General features: G+C 39.2%; 1 protein-coding gene across 1 annotated transcript in view; it reads left to right on the top strand.

Annotated features, from left to right (window-relative positions):
• The window catches only part of IRAK3 (interleukin 1 receptor associated kinase 3), a 47362-nt gene that overhangs the window by 10986 nt on the left and 17722 nt on the right, over positions 1-18654 (top strand). The window contains exons 2-6 of the mRNA XM_032854889.1: positions 4745-4927; positions 7688-7752; positions 8376-8430; positions 9677-9828; positions 13525-13589. Coding sequence (XP_032710780.1) covers positions 4745-4927; positions 7688-7752; positions 8376-8430; positions 9677-9828; positions 13525-13589 — 520 coding nt within the window. The remainder of the gene's footprint in view (positions 1-4744; positions 4928-7687; positions 7753-8375; positions 8431-9676; positions 9829-13524; positions 13590-18654) is intronic.

Raw genomic sequence — 18654 nt, 5'->3', positions numbered from 1 at the left:
ACTTTCACTTTGCTGAAATTTAATATTTAGTGTTCTCCTGTTGGCATGTTAATTTGGAGACTGGGAAGTGTTCTAAACACTGGGGGTAGTTTAAGGTCATCCTATAAACAGCAGACTAGAGAAACTTAATGTCTGTTTTGGGAGGGATTTCAAAAGATATTTATTAATGACAAGTTTGAAACTGCTCAGTGACTTGCCTGGAGTTGCACCATAGGTCAATGGCAGAGCCACCACTAAACCCACATTTTCATGCATATATCCAGAGGCCACAGGGTCCTTGGTCTTGACTGGTGACTTTTCTCTTCTGAAGACAGTATAACCTCAGAGTTCATTCTTTTATCTTGTTTTCCAATTGAAAGTCCAGTGATTTTCTTTTTCCTCCCCAGTGTAGTATATTCCATCTAATAATTCCTTGACAATTGGCCTCTCTTTAGAAAGACTTACAGTTTTAAACTTGGCTCATGCTCCAGAAACCACTCCTATAAGAAGCCTTCCATGATGGCCTCATCTTTTTTTTTTTCTTTCTAAGACTTTATAAGATTTTATTCTTAAGTAATATCTACACCGAACGTCAGGCTTGAACACACCACCCTAAGATCAAGAGTCCCATGTTCCACTGACAGAGCCAGCCAGGTGCCCCCAGGATGACTCCATCTTTAGTTAGGGAAACCTCTTCTTACTTCACACATGCTTTCTTTGTCTTTTTCTTTTCTTTTTCTTTTTTAAGATTTACTTATTTATTTGAGAGAGAGAGAGAATGCATGAGCATGGGAAGGGACAGAGGGAGAGAGAGAATCCCAAGCAGACTCCACACTGAGCATGGAGCCCGACACGGGGTATGATCTCATGACCCTGAGATCGTGACCTGAACTGAAATCAAGAGCCAGGCACTCAACTGACTGAGCCACCCAGGCGCCCCTCTACTCACACTTGATGTATGCAGTTACTGTACGGCTAGCACATCAAACCAATGTTCCAACTTGTTAAAAAAAAAAAAAAAGTGAAATTCAACCAAGTAAATCTGAAGATCTAATTGGCTTTCTTTAGTGATTCATGAATCAGTCTGTATCCCATCTAGCAAACACGGAAGTTCAGGGAGTTGTACAAGATGGAAGGTTTCTATAGGAAAGATGGTGGGTCAGGAAAGTTATTAGCAAAAGAAAAGGATTGGTCCTGGCAAGATCACTTTCCCTTAAGGAGAAGAACAAACTTTCTTATCATGAAGATGATCTCATCTTCCTTTGGGGATAGAGAGGGCCCACGTAACAGATTACTTCATTGGCCCTGATTAGAAAATTTCTGACTGACTACGATTTATATTTCTGGGGAGGTTGAAACTCCAGTTAGATTAGATATTAAGCCCTGTTTGGTGACTTGGCCTACGTGACGCCCTTTGGGGCCCATGGCTTTCTTTTTAACAAACTATAATGATTTGCACTATTTCCCCTAAGAGCTTCTAGAAATAGTTAAATAAAGTGTTTATGAAAATTGTGCCTCAACCAAATAGGCAGACTACGTCATCAAAGAAATGCATTAAAATAGTTACTATGTCTTGCCAAATATTCTTGCTTTGAAGGTCCCCTTCCTTTTTTTTTTTTTTTTTAGTAATAAGCTATCTAAAATATATATGGACATTTGGATAGTCCTTGTCTCTTGATGAGACATCATCTCTTCTAAGAAAGAAACAATAAAAATATTCTTGCCAGAACTAAAAATATGGAAGAAATGCAAAGTCATTCCAACTTAATGATGTCAGATAATTTATTGTAGCTGTTTTTCCCTCTGCAGCTTAAGCATCCATTCATATGGAATGTCGACTTAATCATCCTTTGACATGTAGTCACAAAAGCTGCCACTTCCTTTCACTCTTCTCTGCGTGACTGAAGCAACAGAACACCCAAGATAAAACGTTGTTTGTATTAATGAGGGTGGACCCAAGTGAGACTGCAGGAAAATCACCACTAAAATCACTCAGTGGTTGACATGATAGAAGTGTGCCTTTTGCTCGTGGGGAGAGGGCTAAGGGTCCAGGCCTCCATGTGTTAGCCCAGCATTCCAGGCTGCTTTGATCGTGAGGCTCTCCCATATTGGCATGTGCTTCTGCCATTGCTGTAGCAGGAATGGGAGCCTGGTGAGTTGTGCCCTGGCTCTTCTGTGTTTCTGGCTGAAAGAGATACACAGGCATAACTAACCCAAGCCAGGACCCAGGCTAACTAACCCAAGACCTAATCCTTCCTCTCTGGTGGGGTAGAGGATGGGAAATGTTGGTGGGCACTGGTAATACTTACCACATCAGTTTGGGGTTCACAGAAAGAGGGGCAGTTATGATTTCATATTGTGATCTCTGTCAACTTTCAGGATTTACTTATACTCTCAGCAAAAACATATAGTTAGAGGAAATAGAAGGACCCAGCAAAAGGTGGAAGGATGGAAAATGTGGGGAGAAGGGATGCTATATTGGATCAGAAGATGTTTGCCTTTCTGATGTCTTGATTGAGATACTGTAACTGGTGTAGTAGCTTCCTAAGAAATTGTTTTTAAACTTCAGAGTCTGAAATAGACAGATCATAGATAGTTCCCTAGGGAGTTTATTACGTGTCTCCGATCTGAGCCCCTGTTCATCTTTTAAAAGGACAGCAACATTTGGAGAATATCATTGATGAATAGGTGCGTCCTTCAGTGAGGTTACCTTGGTTACTGCTGGAGAGGAGCTTCCAAATTTATGTGCGGCTGATTTCCATGACCAGTTACGGTGATACATTGGGGGTCCCCATGACCACACTCAGATGATGATAGGATTTTATCTATTGATGTGTATCTGACTTCCTAACTTTTTTAGACTTTCCAGAGAATAAAGGTAGGAGAGAATGCTGCCATCACCATCACCGACTCCCAATCACATTGCTAATTTTAGTGCTCAAGATGACTGGGTTAATCTGGGAGCATTGTCCCAGGGGCAAGAAAGACACCCATTTGATCTGTCATTTGGTTTCTTTCTCCCTCCTGTGCCTTCCAAGATTTGGAAGTTGTGCAGAGAATCCCATTAACTTGGGGTGTCATACAAACTCATACACTCTCAGTAAGTACAGATTCAAGATATTTATACCACACCTTAAATAAGTCATATATGCTGTTTTTGAGCAATTAAAATCCTAATATCCCAGTAGAACGTTTCCCCCGATGCTACCCAGATATTAACTTTTAATTGCTCAAAATGTTCAGCAGCGGGAGAGTATTGAACAAAAATTTAAAACAGCATTCCATTAAAACTGCAACACATGAACCTAACTATGAGTAACCACACCAAAGGGAGTGATGAAGAAAAGAACTAACCTAGTAACTTTGGGAAAATAAGCTCTTACCTGAATATTCTTAAGCTGAGGGCAAATAGAATGATATGTACATGATGTATTTTAGTTAAAGTGTTTCTCAGAGGGACAAAGAACAAAGAAGTAAAGACACTGTAAATAATGAGAGCAAAGTTTCTTGCTGTTTGGGAAAAAGTTACAAATGAGGAAGAGCTAAAATATGCCATGTGGTATTGATTTAGAATCACAGGTAACCGTATACAATCATGGTTTTCAAGATGTGTACAGACAGAGAAATATATGTGTGTGGGCTCATGTACATACCTAAGTACCTAAGTTTCTTAGCTCTGTCTGCTTGGACGGCCTAGAAGCAATGGAACTCATTGCATTGAAAGCATCTAGCACCTGCATCTTGTCCTCTAAATACATTATCTAATAAAAGCAACCAGGACTCCTGGGAAAGGAAAATCAATTCCAGGGCTGGGGTGGGGGAAATGCAAAATGAGCCTGGAGCATCTCATAGGGTCAGAAAATAAGGAAGTGTTCCAGAAACCATGCAGTTATCAGAAGAATGTGGGATCCACGGAATGGACAGAGCTGGAATAATTGTGGCACCAAAGTTAATAATAATAATACTGGATTTTAATCTATAGAATAAAATAAACATTCATGAGTCCCTACTGATTTAAATAAGTTAATTAAATGGGGGAGAGTGAAGAGCACTTTCTTGCAGAAGAATTATAGTTAACATAGGAGGAGGAAGGGGAAATAAAAGATCACCATTAAGCAAAGACCACAAAAATTATTATGATATACATGATCCACTGGTGGATGCAAGTGTTTATGGGTAAAATGTGAGGAGAAACAGCATATTTCCATAGTCTCAAAGTATATCCCCCAACATAGTTATTAATTTTACAGGGAAAGTTAATGTCATAGTAGAGAAACCTATTAAGGTGGCAGATACCACCTTAACTAAGCAAACAAGTCAGGATCTCTAGTGATAGGACATGGACACTGTGAACCTCTTGATACTATGCACTGAAGAAGATGTAATAGTATTTCGCTGTCCTTAAACACAAGGAAAGACTGAAGTCCGTGAGAATCAGGATTAAGAAGTGCTAACAAATGGCACTGTGGGAAACTGGGGAGGATCATAGAACAGGAAAAGGACATTTGTAGAAAGAACTGGTGAACATAAAATAAGGTCTGCAATTGAGTTATGACTGGTTCTGAACATAGTACTAGGTAATGTAAAATGGTAACATGGGGGGAAGTTGGGTGGGAAGTAGACGCTAAAATTAGTTCAAAATCAAAAGTATAAATAATATGAAATAAATAGATAAAATACCCCCAAACAAGTATCCCAATCAAAGTAAAACATAATTATTTATTATTATTATTATTTTTGGTTCTCCCCATTGCAATTTCCACAGCGGAGCGACTTTCAAACAGCTGGCTGGATGTTCGTCACATTGAAAAATATGTAGACCAAGGTAAAAGTGGAACAAGAGAATTACTTTGGTCCTGGGCACAGAAAAACAAGACCATCGGAGACCTTTTAGAGATTCTCCAGGAGATGGGGCATCATCGAGCTATCCATTTGATTGTGAACCATGGTAAACATTTTTGATTCTTACATGTGGCTCTCAGTCCATTTTATACGCGATGTAATTTTTAAGTGTAAATATTGCCTTTTATTCAAGACATTGACTGGTCATGTTGTGTCATTTGATTCCTTACCTGAGGCTTTCTCCAAAGGCTTTTATTACTTTTTTTTTTTTTTTTGGTGATATTTTCTTTCCTTATTGCCTAAGTTATACAACACATTCCTTTCTACCACTTGTTCAGTTTTTTAAATTTTTTTACTTAGAAACTATATGTTTTAAAATGTAGAATCAGCTCTCCATCCAAAACTCTGAACCTATCTGAATCATTACCAGAATCACAATATTTGAGTAAAATATACTTTTATAATTAGTTTTATCATATGATTAGAAGTCAAAATATAATTGGGTTCTCCTCCCTGTATTCTGTTTTTGTTTGAAGATTTATTTATTCATTTGAGAGAGAGAAAGAGCACTCACACACACACACACATATGTGCGAGGTACAAAGGGGGAGAGGGACAGAGAAAGAGGGAGATAGTCCTTGAGCCCACTCCCCACAGAACAGGGCCCAGGGCTCCATCCCAGGACCCTGAGACCATGACCTGAGTCAAAACTTAGAGTCAGCAGCTTACCCCACCGAGCCACGCAGACATGCCCAAACACCCCACCCCACCCACTGTATTTTAGTGCAAATGATACCTGCAGACTAACTCTGGGATGTATCTTTTATCTTTACTGCTGTGTTTATGCCATGGCCTCTAACTCTACCATACTTGTCTGCTATCCATTTCACAGTGGCCTAACCTTTCCCTCCTGTCTGCTTCTGATGCTGTGTCTTGCCTTTCATTTAGAGCAACCTGATAAGTAAAGCTCATGAAGCTCTTTCCGTTCATCTTTACCAATAAAATAATTTTCTAATGTCATCTGTTCTGTTTATTCCCCTTTAGATTTATTGACTTCAACAAGAGTGATCTTGGGTCTTACCTTACAGACTCTGGGCTCTTAGGCTGAAAATTCTTTTGAATCAGCATCCTTATTCTTTGGGCTTTTTCAACCAGTCATATTTTTAGTCCTTGGTCTCATAGAATGATTTGCGTGTTGTTAACTTCCTCTTCTATTTTGGAAGAATTTGTAAAGAACCGATGTTAAATTTTGTTCAAATGTTTGGTAGGATTCACCTGTGCTTTTGTTTGTGGGAAATCATGGATTATTAATTCAATTTCTTTCCTTGCAATACATCCATTCAGATTGTATCTTCTTGAGTTAGTTTTGGCAGTTTGTGACTTTCTAGGAATCTGTCATTTCAATTATCTGATTTTTTACGTACAGGTATTCATCACCTTCTCTTATAATTCTTTTTATTTCTATGAGGTTGGTAGTTGTGTCTCCTCTTTTGTTTTTGGTTTGAGCAGGTTGAATCTCCTTCTTTTTTTCTTGTTTAGTCTATCTAGAGGATTGTCAATTTTGTGGTAATTCTAAAGAACCACTTTGGTTGCATTGATTTTCTCTTTTGCTTTTGTTGTCTATTTCATTTATTTCCACTGTAATCTTAATCCTTTTTTTCCTTCTGCTTCCTTCGGTTTAGCTTACTCTTTCTTTTCTAGTTCCTTAAGGTGAAAATTCAGGTTATTGATTTAAGATTTTTCTTCTTTTTTAAGGTAGACATTTACAGCTATAAATTTCCCTTTAAGCACTGCTTCTACTGCGTCCCATAAGTTGTGGTATGTTTTGTTTTCATTTTCATTTATCTCAAAGTATTTTCTAATTTCCCTTGTGATTTCTTCCTGAACTCATTGGTTGCTTATGGATTTGTTGTTTAATTTTCATGTATTTGTGAATTTCCCAAATTTCCTTCTGTTATGAATTTCTATTTAGGTCCATCGTGGTCAGAGAATATGCTTTGTATGATTTCGATCCTTCCAAATTTATTGAGGCTCATTTTATTGCACAGGATACAGTCTATCCTGGGGCTTGTTCAATGTACAGTTGTGAAATATGTGTATATTCTTCTGGATGGAATGTTCTAGAGAATGTCTGCCAGGTCTATTTGGTTTATAGTTTGCTCAAGAAGTCTGTTATTAACTGATTATATTTTATTGTCAGTCTTCTAAGCAAAATAATTTTGAAAACACTAGAATACAATCTAAGAAAAACTAGATGAAATAAAATTATTCTGAAGTCTAAATAAAAATGTCAGATGTGACAGCAAAGTAGTTCAGAGTTTTCATCTTTCGTAGGAAGCTACATAGACTGCCTCAATTCAAACAAAACAAAAGTTACAGTGTGTATTCGGGAGGGAGTGGTAGGTATTTGTGATTGAACACACGCATGTGTGCACGCACACACACACGCTCACATCTCTAACACCTTAAGGCATAAAATGGGATTAAAAAATAAACTAATCTTGGGAGATAAAATCCCATGACTGTAAAACTTTAAAATATATGGGCAAAAAGGTGATACAGTGTTGCTTTTTCCTTTCTGTTTTCTGCTTTATGCTCTAATATATTTAATGATGTCTAACAATAATTTAAGGTAGGTCTTTGTGTGTTAAGTGAACAAAAGCATGTTTGTATCATATTTAATCCTTAGAAAGCTATTCACATATGCATACTTGTTACCATTCAAGGAGAATGAAACGGAGTTTTAGAAATTAACATTACTAGGAAGGTATTTATTTTCACCGTCTAAGACAGAAAAAAAAAAAAAACCCTGCTTATTAGAGACATAAATTTTTTCTGCATCTAGCTCTCCTTATTTCTCTTTCAGGAGCAGCCTTGAATCCTTCAGAACAGAGGCATCAGGGAGATGGATTTCCAAACATGTTACCCAAGGTAGAGTGTATGTGCATAGATAATGAACCTTGAACTCGGTTGCATGTATAATTGAGCATGGGAAATGAAATTGTCAGGCAGAAAAAGGCTGGATTTGCAGGTACTTTTCTAAAGCCAGAAAAGCCTTAGTTCTCTCATTACTCTTTGTTTGGTTGGGGATTGAGGAAATTAGAGATTTGTGAATGTTTGAAGAGTGAAAATCTTTCTCCTCATGGTGATCTGTCGTAGATGAGGCTTGGAACTATTCAGAGTGCCGTGAGCTATGCATTTGTCTTAATTCAGTTTTTAATTTTCCTCTTTTAGTTGGCGTTTTGCATGTTCCTGTTAGTTTTTATTGGAGCAAATAAATTGGCAGTAATCATTTTTTATAGCATTAGAAGTCATTTAAAATTGACTATAACCATGACATTGAGTTTTTGCAGTAGTATGGAAGGCTTAACTGTATATGGCAATGAATACTATTGGATTAAATAAAGTAACTTTTCTTTCCACTAGCTTTCTTCTAAATTAGATTCTACTCTACTGCACTGTATAGTCCAGGGGGAGCTTTGGATTTCTGTTAAGATTCTGTTCTTTCTAGATTTATGAAATGGAATTACTTCAGTATGTATTTCCTCTCTTAGGAAACAGCCCATGTCACAGTGAATAATGTTCTTATTCCTGAAAGTAATGAAAAAGGTAAAAAAAAAAAATTTTTTTTTTTTTTTTTTTTACTTTAAATCATGTTTTGCTTTAAGTTAACTTACAGGGAGAAATAACCAATAAACCTATTGACTATTCATTAATATGCAGGTTTAGGGTAAAGTTTTCATGGATATTGAAATACTTGCAGTTTTGACTGATACAGAACTCTGATGGATGATATATTATGGTGATATTTTAAAAATCCATTGGCCAATGGGGAACATAATGGTTGTCTCTTCCCTTAGAGGGGTTTCATATTTTTCATTAGTGAAATTTGCATTTTTATGTGTCATTGGAAAACATTTAAAAATTATACTGGGTTTAATATAATTTTAGAAATTTCCATAGCCCTTGCAGAGATCTTTAGAGATGCCTGTAGAGCAATGCTGAAGGTCATTATGAAAATCCCGTTATTTTCCTTATCAACTTTATTACTGTATTAGCAAAGAGAATCATTCTGATAAACTTTAATGGCTAGTTAAGGCTCTTTGCCTCCTCTTTTACCACTAGATCTGCATCCATTCTTTGGTTCAGAAGAGAATTAGTAAAGTTGGATAAGGTTTTGCTCCTTTAAGATTTAACAGTAAGATCTAAATCAAACGTCAAATGTGGAAATAGAGCCAAAATTGGGCCCGGAAGGATTTAGCTAAGATTTTCCCTTTAGATATGTATTTGATTACCTTTTAAATATTTTCTCCCAATCTCTACTTTAGAGGATTTTTTGAAAAGCTGAAACATCTTCCTAATTTACTCTGAGGAAGTAAGTTAGGAAGCGAGAGGATTTGGCTCATGAAAAATGTTTCCATCAGTCATGCTTGGCGAAAATTGTTTAGTCATAACAAAATTTCCACTTCTATGATTTTTGGGTTTTTTTCTTCATGGTTTTGGGTTCATAGTGAATCAAAAGCAACCCATTGATCTAATGACAAAGAAACCAAATTTTGGAAAACTTTCCCCAGCTAAGTTCTTTGGGTGACCTCTTTGGAGGGGTGAGAGAATCACAGTGCTATTGTTCAGATATCTAAAAATCCATTTGCTCTCTGGAATGGTGGGTGCCAGACCCGAGTAAATGGGCAGAGAGCACATGGTGGGCTTCAGTTTTGGTTCCTGGGCCTAGCTCTGCTGGCTCTCTGTTGGGCTCTGATGTATTTCTAGTATGGAAGTCCTGGTTCTTTTTACTGGAGGCATTGATTCTTAAGAAGAGAAAAAGTAACCTCTTCTCCCTCCTTTCCTTCCTAAGGAATATTGTTTAAATCCTCCATCAGCTTTCAAGACATCAATGATGGAACCAAAAATTTCCACAAAGACTTCCTCATTGGAGAAGGGGAGATTTTTGAGGTCTACAGAGCAGAGATCCAAAACCGAACCTATGCCATTAAATTATTTAAACAGGTATGGAAAGAATTACTATCCCAGGATATCCATTCCATTTATTTGCTCATATTTCATACTAGAATGTGTCACTCTTCATCAACATTGAAAGGAGGTATATTTGAAAATAAAGTTTCATAAATGGAAAGAAGATACATGAGCTCAGGTGACTGGAAAAAAGACTGTGAAATGAATGCCTGTCTCACAGGAATGTGGAAGGGAAATTCTTCCCATCCCCAGATGTGTCAAAGGAGGGGGACTTTCGTGCTGGCCATTCATGCTGGTCTGCTCCGGTTCTCTTGTTCTTTTTAGGACGGGCGGTGTCTGCTCCTGGTAGCTTCCCAGGTTAAGGCACAGGCTGGTATTTATAAACCGTCACGTATCACAGTTCAGGAGGGCTGGAAGAAGGAGACTTCAGGTAGGAGGAGCAAGGCAATGATCAGAGTAGGAACTTAGGAGAAAGCTGAGTGGCCACTGGCAGTAAAGCAGAAAGGGTACTGGGGAGTCAAACTCAGGAGTCAAGAGGAGATAGGGGCGCAAACAGACACCCCAGAGAGCTGCTCTTCATCCTCATTGTTAGTCAATGGTCAGTAAGCCTTTATTAAACTCTTGCTGGGCTGGGTGCTGGGCAGGGAGAGCTAAGGCATAATTCTGTCCTCAGGGAGCTCAGTCTTCTGGGGCAAACAACCGGTCAGGTAAAGACAAGGTGAGCCTGCAGCGTGAGAAGTAGTTGAGCAGAGATTTGTAGAGAAGGTCATGGGAGCCCAGGAGAGACAGCCAGCCCAGGGCGCACCCAGCACCTGGAAGAGGGGCTGGCCCAGAGGAACTACTCCGTAAACATTTCTGCAACACACACATGGGAAAGTGGGTGAAAGGAAGTGACCTTTCAGCTGGAGTTTGAAAGATGACTAGAGCTTTGGCAGGCAGCGAGGGATGGGAGGTGCTTTCTGGGTGGAAGAAAGAGCAGGTGCAGCCGCCTGGAGGTGTGCGCGTGGCGGCATACGTCTTACGAATAACAGATCATTCGGTGGAGAAGATCTTGGCGTGGGGGATGGGAACCTTGCGGCAGGCGCTCCTGGAATGACCGGTCAAGTGTGTGGGTGGTTTGCTTCTAAGTGGGAGAGTGAAAGGACTACGTATTGTGTTTTTGAAATAAAACTTAGATTTCAGGTTAGATGATGGGCTGGAAGTTGGTAGAGGCGTTGCAGGAAAGATGACAAGGGCTGGATGGGAGATGAAATGAAGAAAAGAGGGGTTTTTAAGATGTGTAATGAAGACACGAACGGGGCTTAAGCCAATGTCTTCAACCCTATAGCAGAGTCACCTTGGGAGCTTTCTGAAGTGAGCGGCCTCAGGTTAGGTCAGAGTATTGGGGACCTGGAGACGGTGGCAGGCATCAGCATTGGTGAAAAGCTCCCCCTCCTTTGGTTCAGACGTGTAGCCAGTGTTGAGACCCAGGGCTGGGGAGCCAGGGCAGAGGCAAGGAGAAGGTATGTCTAAGAGCTGAGGTGAAATGGACCAAATCTCATAACCAGTCAGATAGGGCTGGGGAAGTAGGGGAGAGGATGGATCTGAGCCATTCCTTCTCTGCAGCTTGGATTATGGGCCCCCCTTTTTCTTTTATTATTAACCTGATTTTTCCAGTTCCCCAAAGTGCATTTTACCCCACTAATTCTATATGGGCATCTCAAGATTCCTGAGGAGATGAATGTACCAATAAAGGAGTGAAACTATTGGGGCATCTGGGTGGCTCAGTCAGTTGAGGGTCTGACTCTTGATTATAGCTCAGGTCGTGATCTTGGGGCCTTGAGTTCGGATCCCTGTGTTGGACATGGAGCTTACTTAAAAAAAAATTAAAAAGAAAAAAGATATGAAACCATCTACTGGTAAAACCATTCAAGAGGTTACTCTAGAGGGGGCCTAACTGAAGCCTCTTTCCTAGGGCCACATGTCCCCGCCCCATCTGTACGTTCTTTCAGGGTGGAGCCCCAAGGCCACCTCCCCAAAGGCTCCAGCCATCTGCTTTCCTCTTCTCTCTGCGGCTGCCACCAACTCACACTCCCTTTTGGGAGGTTTTGGGGTTTTGGTTTTTTTTCTTCAAGGAGTCTGGCTTCAGAATGAAATGTCATTGCCTTTAGGTCTTCTTTGCTTCCTGTCCCAGGATTCCTGTCCCACAATGCTCATTTCCTTGATTGAGTTCCAGTATAGTTTTGGTGACCCTCCGACGTGCCCACACAGCATCATAGCATTATCTCCTAATATTAATCTCTTCACCCACCTCCCCCAATGAACTTGAAGGTTTTCTTGAAAGAGTCTCACTTATCTTTGCATGGAAGTTGCTCAATAAATGTTCATTAGGATGAATTGAATGAAGCATGTATGTCCTTTTCATGAATGTAGTGGCTAATCTCTAGGTGTAAAGCGACAGGAGCTGACAAAGTTACCAAAGACTGCACAAAGTCCTACACACACATCAGGAAAGATGGGATAATGTAATGAACACTTAGCCACAGAGCTTTTGTTTTTAAAGAAATGTGGTTTTGTAAAATTGGGACATTAACTTCAGTAACCCGTCTTCGAGGGACAGAAGTGGGGAAATGTACAAGATGTGTTAGATGGGTGCGTACGGATCATCTGGAGATCCTACAATGCGGAGTCTGATTCAGCACACCTGGGCAGGACCTGAGCTTCAGCATTTCTCACCAGCTCCCAGGGAAGCCAATGTTCCACACACACAGAAGACCAAACTTTGAGCCGTAAGAGTGCTAGATTAGCATGAACGCAAAAAAACTAACCCCTTCATTTTTCAGATTAAGAAAACAACCACCTCAAGGATGTTAAGTGACAAAAAGTCACAAATATTGAGTGTTGGAAATAGGACCAAGACCCAATCCACCTGGCTCCCGGGACAATGGCTTCTTAAAATGTAAATTCTCATAAAGTGGTCCTGGAAAATGATTTGTTAGCCTAGTTTATTGTTTCTGACTTCCTGGATTAACTTTTGGAAAACAGCTTCCAGAATTCCTGTTGGATTTCTCTCCCTTTCTTCCTGAGAACAGAGCTCTAAAAACCCTGACCTGTCTTAGAAACTTACAGCTGATGGAGCCTAAGAATATTTAACTCTTGCGTGGTAGAAGTTAGGAACTGGAGATGGGAAGACATGGCAGTGACATCAGGTGTAAGCCATCAAGGAAAATGTCCGGTACCGGGAGTAGGTGCTCATACAGTAATATTGAATTCATCAATCTGGTCAATAAATGTCATGTGTCAGATACTAGGCTAGCTTCTGAAACTCCTTTGAAGTTATATTTCTGAATGTCTTAGTAAGACCTCTTTCTTTCTTTCTCTCTTTCTTTCTTTCTTTCTTTCTTTCTTTATTTTTTTTCAAAATTAATACAAAGCTAAACGGAGTTGCCATCTCCAGATGACCCAAACCAGAAATGGCAAATTAGTGAAATCACTTCTAACCAGAATACAGCAACAACAAACTGGATTCTTTGTGAGACCAAGTGGGGAATTTCTGTCACAAAAATAAATAAATAAATAAAATAAAAATCTGATGAAAGCTAGGGATCCTCTCCCCAGAGAAATATTTATATGCATTTTCATTAAAAAGGGCAGCTAATTTCCAGGAAAGCTATAGGCCCTGGGTTAAGAATCCCAGAAATAGAGAACCTTTCCTTAATTTTTTTTCTCATTTTTCTGTACGATATTTAGGAGAAAAAAATGCAGTGTAAGAAACAATGGAAGAGGTTTTTATCTGAGCTTGAAGTTTTACTACTGTGAGTATATTTTGTCTGGAATTTCTCCGTCTGTGCCTGTTTTTCAGCTTTGTGCATTTTTGATGCTAGAACACCATGTTTGGCATGGTCGGCATGTAATAAATGTGGGTTGGCCGTGAGAACACCGGGTACATTTTTGACATCTGCTTTAGTCTTTTCCTTAGAATACATTTTAAAATAGACCATTCACGTAATTCACTTGAACATATTTTAACAAGAAACTGTCACAAGGCAGTGGGTGAAATCATGTGTGACTAACGTGGCTCAAGGTCAAGTAACTCCTAGAACATGAGAATTGTATATATTTGACCATTTCCCCCTTCCTTAGAGGCATTTTAGTCCAGAAACTGTTTCATCCGTATAACTCTCTGCAGGAAGAGAGTTTAGACAAAGAAATCAAGTGCTTTTGATGTGCATATTATTTTCTGGGAATTCATTCATGAGCCGGGAGTCCTCGGAGACAAACTAAAATGACTTCATTTTCATATATATTCATATCTGCAGCTGTGCATCTGCTCAGCGAAGGCCCTTAACCCTATAGAGCTCACTCATCACCCTTTATGAAAAGAAAATGTTCTTTTCAGATGTTTTCTAAAGCAATAAGTGAAGTGGGTGGTGGTGGAGGAGACTTTGTGCTAAAGCCTTCTTTTATCCCCAGGACCAGAAATCAACACATTAAAAGTCTGATCATAAAAATTTAATGCGCATTATTTAGTCAACCAAAAACTAAGACCCAAATTGTAATAGCAGAGGGTTTCTATAGTTCAGCTTTATTTATTTGCTAATGAATAAGTCATAAGTTGGACAATTTCAAAATTCCAAAAGCACCAAAGGGTAAACCAAGAACAGATTTTTTTTTTCCGCACTATTATCTTTAACCACCCCACCAATTTCCCCAAGGGCAACAGTTACCCCTTTGCTGTATCATCTCTTCCCAGAGATACTTTATGCATAAGCATGTATGTATTTTGTTTTCTTATTTTCACACCAGGGGTGGCAAATATATTATTCACTTTGCTTATTTTAGTATTTCATGGTGTGCTGTACTTGATTTAATTAACCACTCTCATATCAATGGATTTTTAAGGTTTTTTCTAATCTTTTAATATTAGAAAGTAATGATGCTGCAACAAGAAAAGCTCGTATATGTTATTTTGTACATGTTTGAGTTTATCTAAGTTCCCATAATACAATTGCAGGGTCTAATGGTTATATGCATTGCGTAATACCAAACTGTCCTCCAAAAGACATACCAATTTACATATATAAGGGCTCCTGGCTTCCCATGTTTTTGGCAACATAGCGTTTATTCTTAACTTTTAATTTTTGCCAGTGTGCTCGGGGAAAATGGTTTCTCATTTTTTCTATGGTGTGGTTTAAATTTCTTTTTCTATTATGGGTGAATCTTTTCACATATTAAGACACCTTCCGCGATGCCTGGGTGGCTCAGTTGGTTAAGCAGTTGCCTTCGGCCCTGGTCATGATCCCAGGATTCTGGGATCGAGTCCCACGTCAGGCTTCTTACTCAGCGGGGAGCCTGCTTCTCCCTCTCCCTCTGCCCCTGCTCATGTGCACTCGTTCTCTCTTTCTCTCCCTCTCTCTCTGTCAAATAAATAAATTTTTTAAATCTTAAAAAAAAGAGAGACCTTTGTTTTCTATGAAATATCTGATACTATTCTTTGCCCATATTTTTAAAAAATTAGGTTGTTGGCATTTCTCTTAATGATTTGTAGGAGCATTTTACATATTAGAGAAAATTCACATTATTCTTGTTTTGAGATGCAAATAATTATTTTTTTATCAGATTGACAACTTGTCTTTGCCTTTTCTAGTGTTTGCTATGTGGAAATGGTTTTAATGTAGTGAATTTTTAAATTTAAATTCAATTAATTAATATATAATGTAGTATTGGTTTCAGAGTAATGTAGTGAATTTAATCTATATTTTCTTTTATGGATTCTGGATTTTATTTCACATATATATATATTTTATATATATATATATTTTTTTTTTTTTAAGACTCTACCCATTTATTTGACAGAGAGAGAGAACAAGAGAGCAGGGGGAGTGGCAAGCAGAGGGAGAGGGAGGCAAAGAGAGAGGGAAAAGCAGGCTCCCCGTTGGGCAAGGAGCCTGATCCCAGGACCCCAAGATCATGACCTGAGCCAAAGGCAGACACTTAGACTAAGCCACCCAGGCACCTCAGATTCTGAATTTTATATCACAGTTTGAAAGAACTTCCCCAGTGAAAGATCATAAAATAATTCTACCATGGTTTTTTCAAGTCTTTTTATGGTTTCATTTTTTACATGTATACATCTGATCCATTTGGATTTGTTCTGATGAGGTGTTTATGTATGACTTTAGAGAGAAGTAACAACTCTATGATGGTGAATATTCTTGGTGTGCTATTATTATTATTTATATTGCTAATATTTATTTAGTTTTAGGCTTTATACCAATTACATTACATGTAGTAATTCTTTAATCCTCACAACAATCCTGTGAAGTAAATACTGCCCTTATCCCTATTTTGGAGATGAGGAAGATGAATTAGATCCTACCTTTTTGATCCAACTCATTTCCTAAATCGGCTTCAGTCTCCTTCTCAGGGTATTTATTTATGAATAAATCAGGTGTAGCCCTCTCCTTTCAGAGCATGCTGCGTGGTGTGGAGTTAGGAGAGAAGTACATAAGTCAACAGGCAATTTCAGTAAACAAAGGGGTAAGATGGAGACATAGAGGGCGCTGAGGGAGGGGAACATGGTGACCTGGGGGCTGGGAAATAGAATAGGCTTCTTGGAAAAAGTCACATCCAAGCCGAGACCTGAAAGTGAGTTTTTTTAGTTAAATATTAAGGGAATCGCTTAACCCCTGTCCCTTAGACAGAATTGTAAACTCCTTGAGATGTGGCTTCTGATTCCTTTTTGCGCTTCTTTCCCAAGGGGAGAGGAGGAGCTAACAATTTTTGAGGACCCGGTACTTGGCTAAATATTTAACTTTTCATTTAATTTAATTAAGAAACTTGGGAAGGGGTGTCTTAATTATTGTTTAAGTTGAAGAATGTTCATCTGCTAGGGCTGCCGTCACAAAAGAGACAGGGTGACTTGAACAAAATTTATTTTCTCGCATTTCTGGAGGCTGAAAAGTCCAAGATCAAGGCCGGTCTGGTGAGGATGAGGATGCTCTCTTGCAGATGTCTGCCCTCTAATTCTGTCCTGACATGGTGGAGAGAGAGGGAGCAGATTTTCCAGTATTTCTTCTTATAAAGGCTGTAATCCCATCATGAGGGATCCCATCCTAACCCTGACTAGCTCCCCAAAGCCTCTCCTAACACCTTTACATTGGAGGTTAGGGCTTCAACGTTAGAGCTGGGTGGGAGAGGAGAGGAGGGATGTGGGGGAGAGACATAATTCCGACCACAGCAAAGATACAGGCTCACAGACACTAACTCACTTGGCCAAGTTCACAGCTGATGAAAAGAAGACCAGAGATTCAAACCCAGTCTGTCTGTCATTCAAGTGTGCCTGCTCTCCCACCCCGTGGGGCCCTGCATCATGTTTCCTCTGCAGCAGGCACTCACAAATGTGTGGCAAAATGATTTTAAAGCTTTTGTATCTGCAGACCTTCACATCTATGTCATCATAGATGACATCAACTTAAAAACTTACAGTGAAAGGATGGGTGAGAAGGGTCTGTAGATGCAAAGCCAGAAATCTACGGCTGCCCCACCTTCCATACCTCACTAACTGGTACAGTGTCCAATTTTCTGCTGGATTGGTAATATCTAAAAATAAGCAAATGGTCATTTCTGCTCTGCGAGCAGGAGAGCAGAGTACCTGGCCGTGGCTGTGTCTGTATGAGGTCTGCTATCTGCTTTCCAAAAAGATTTCTGTCTCTTTGAATGATTTTAAGGGCAGGACTCCCAGAGAGTCATACAGATCCATTGTTTCAGCAGCCAAATACACCAGCTGAATTCCTTTTCAGTCCCTTGCTTTTCATTGTATAATGATGGTCTGGATTGTAGTAGGTGTAGGAATTTTGGGTCACGGACATTTTTTTGCCATATTTAAAAGAAAAATATGCCTGTGTTTGTGTATGTACACACACACACACATACACGCACACACACTTTTTAAGGAGGGAGGAATAAAAGAAATCTGGAGCTGTGTGTGTGTATGTGTGCATATATGCGTTTTATAGGAAAGTTTTGCTATTGAAGAAACTAATAATAAGTGTTTATAAATAGAATCTTTAAAAAAAAAAAGCTTTATTTTAATATCCCCGAGCACGTCTGGAACATAGTAGGCATCCAGTAAATACTTAAATTGAACTGAGTTCACGGTATGGGTGAATTTCACATTTTGTATTTCATAGTTGTTACCTGGGTTCTACTAGTTTTCACAGTGATGATACAGGCATTCAAGAAATAGTGTTGAGGGGGCTGGTGCCTGAGTGGCTCAGCTCAGGTCATGGGATCAAGCCCTGTGTCCGGATCCCTGCTCAGTGGGGAATATGCTTCTCTCTCTGATCCTGCTCCCTACTTGTGTTCTCTCTATGTCTGTCTCAAATAAATAAATAAAAATCTTTTTTAAAAAATAGAGTTTTGGGGCACCTGAGTAGCTCAATTGGTTAAGCATCCGTCTCTGGGGCTCTGCTCAAGTCATGATCTCAGAGTTGTGAGATTGAGCCCCACATCTGACTCCATGCTCAGTGGGGAGTCTGCTTGAGATTCTCTCTCTCCCTCTACCCCTTTCCCTTCTTGCATGCTCTCTCTCTCCGTCACTTTCGCTCTCTCTCAAATAAATAAATCTTAAAAAAAAAAAAAGAGTTATAAAAGAAAGGAGTCTGAAAATGTCTGCTACACTGACAGAACTCTGGCATTTAAGAATCAGTGACATGTTCTTCAACATCAGACTTTATTAATCACATGAATTTTAGATAACTGTACAGCTTTATGAAGACACTGGATGTCACAGCCTTTAGCGGTGTGACTGGTGCCTTGCACAGTATCTGACAGAATGGATGACTAAATGGACGAATGAAAACAGTCTTCTGTACTCTT

Source organism: Lontra canadensis, unplaced genomic scaffold (genome assembly GCF_010015895.1).
Source record: "Lontra canadensis isolate GAN:19392208 unplaced genomic scaffold, GSC_riverotter_1.0 scaffold9, whole genome shotgun sequence".
Taxonomy (NCBI): domain Eukaryota; kingdom Metazoa; phylum Chordata; class Mammalia; order Carnivora; family Mustelidae; genus Lontra; species Lontra canadensis.
This window is presented reverse-complemented; position numbering and strand designations above follow the sequence as displayed.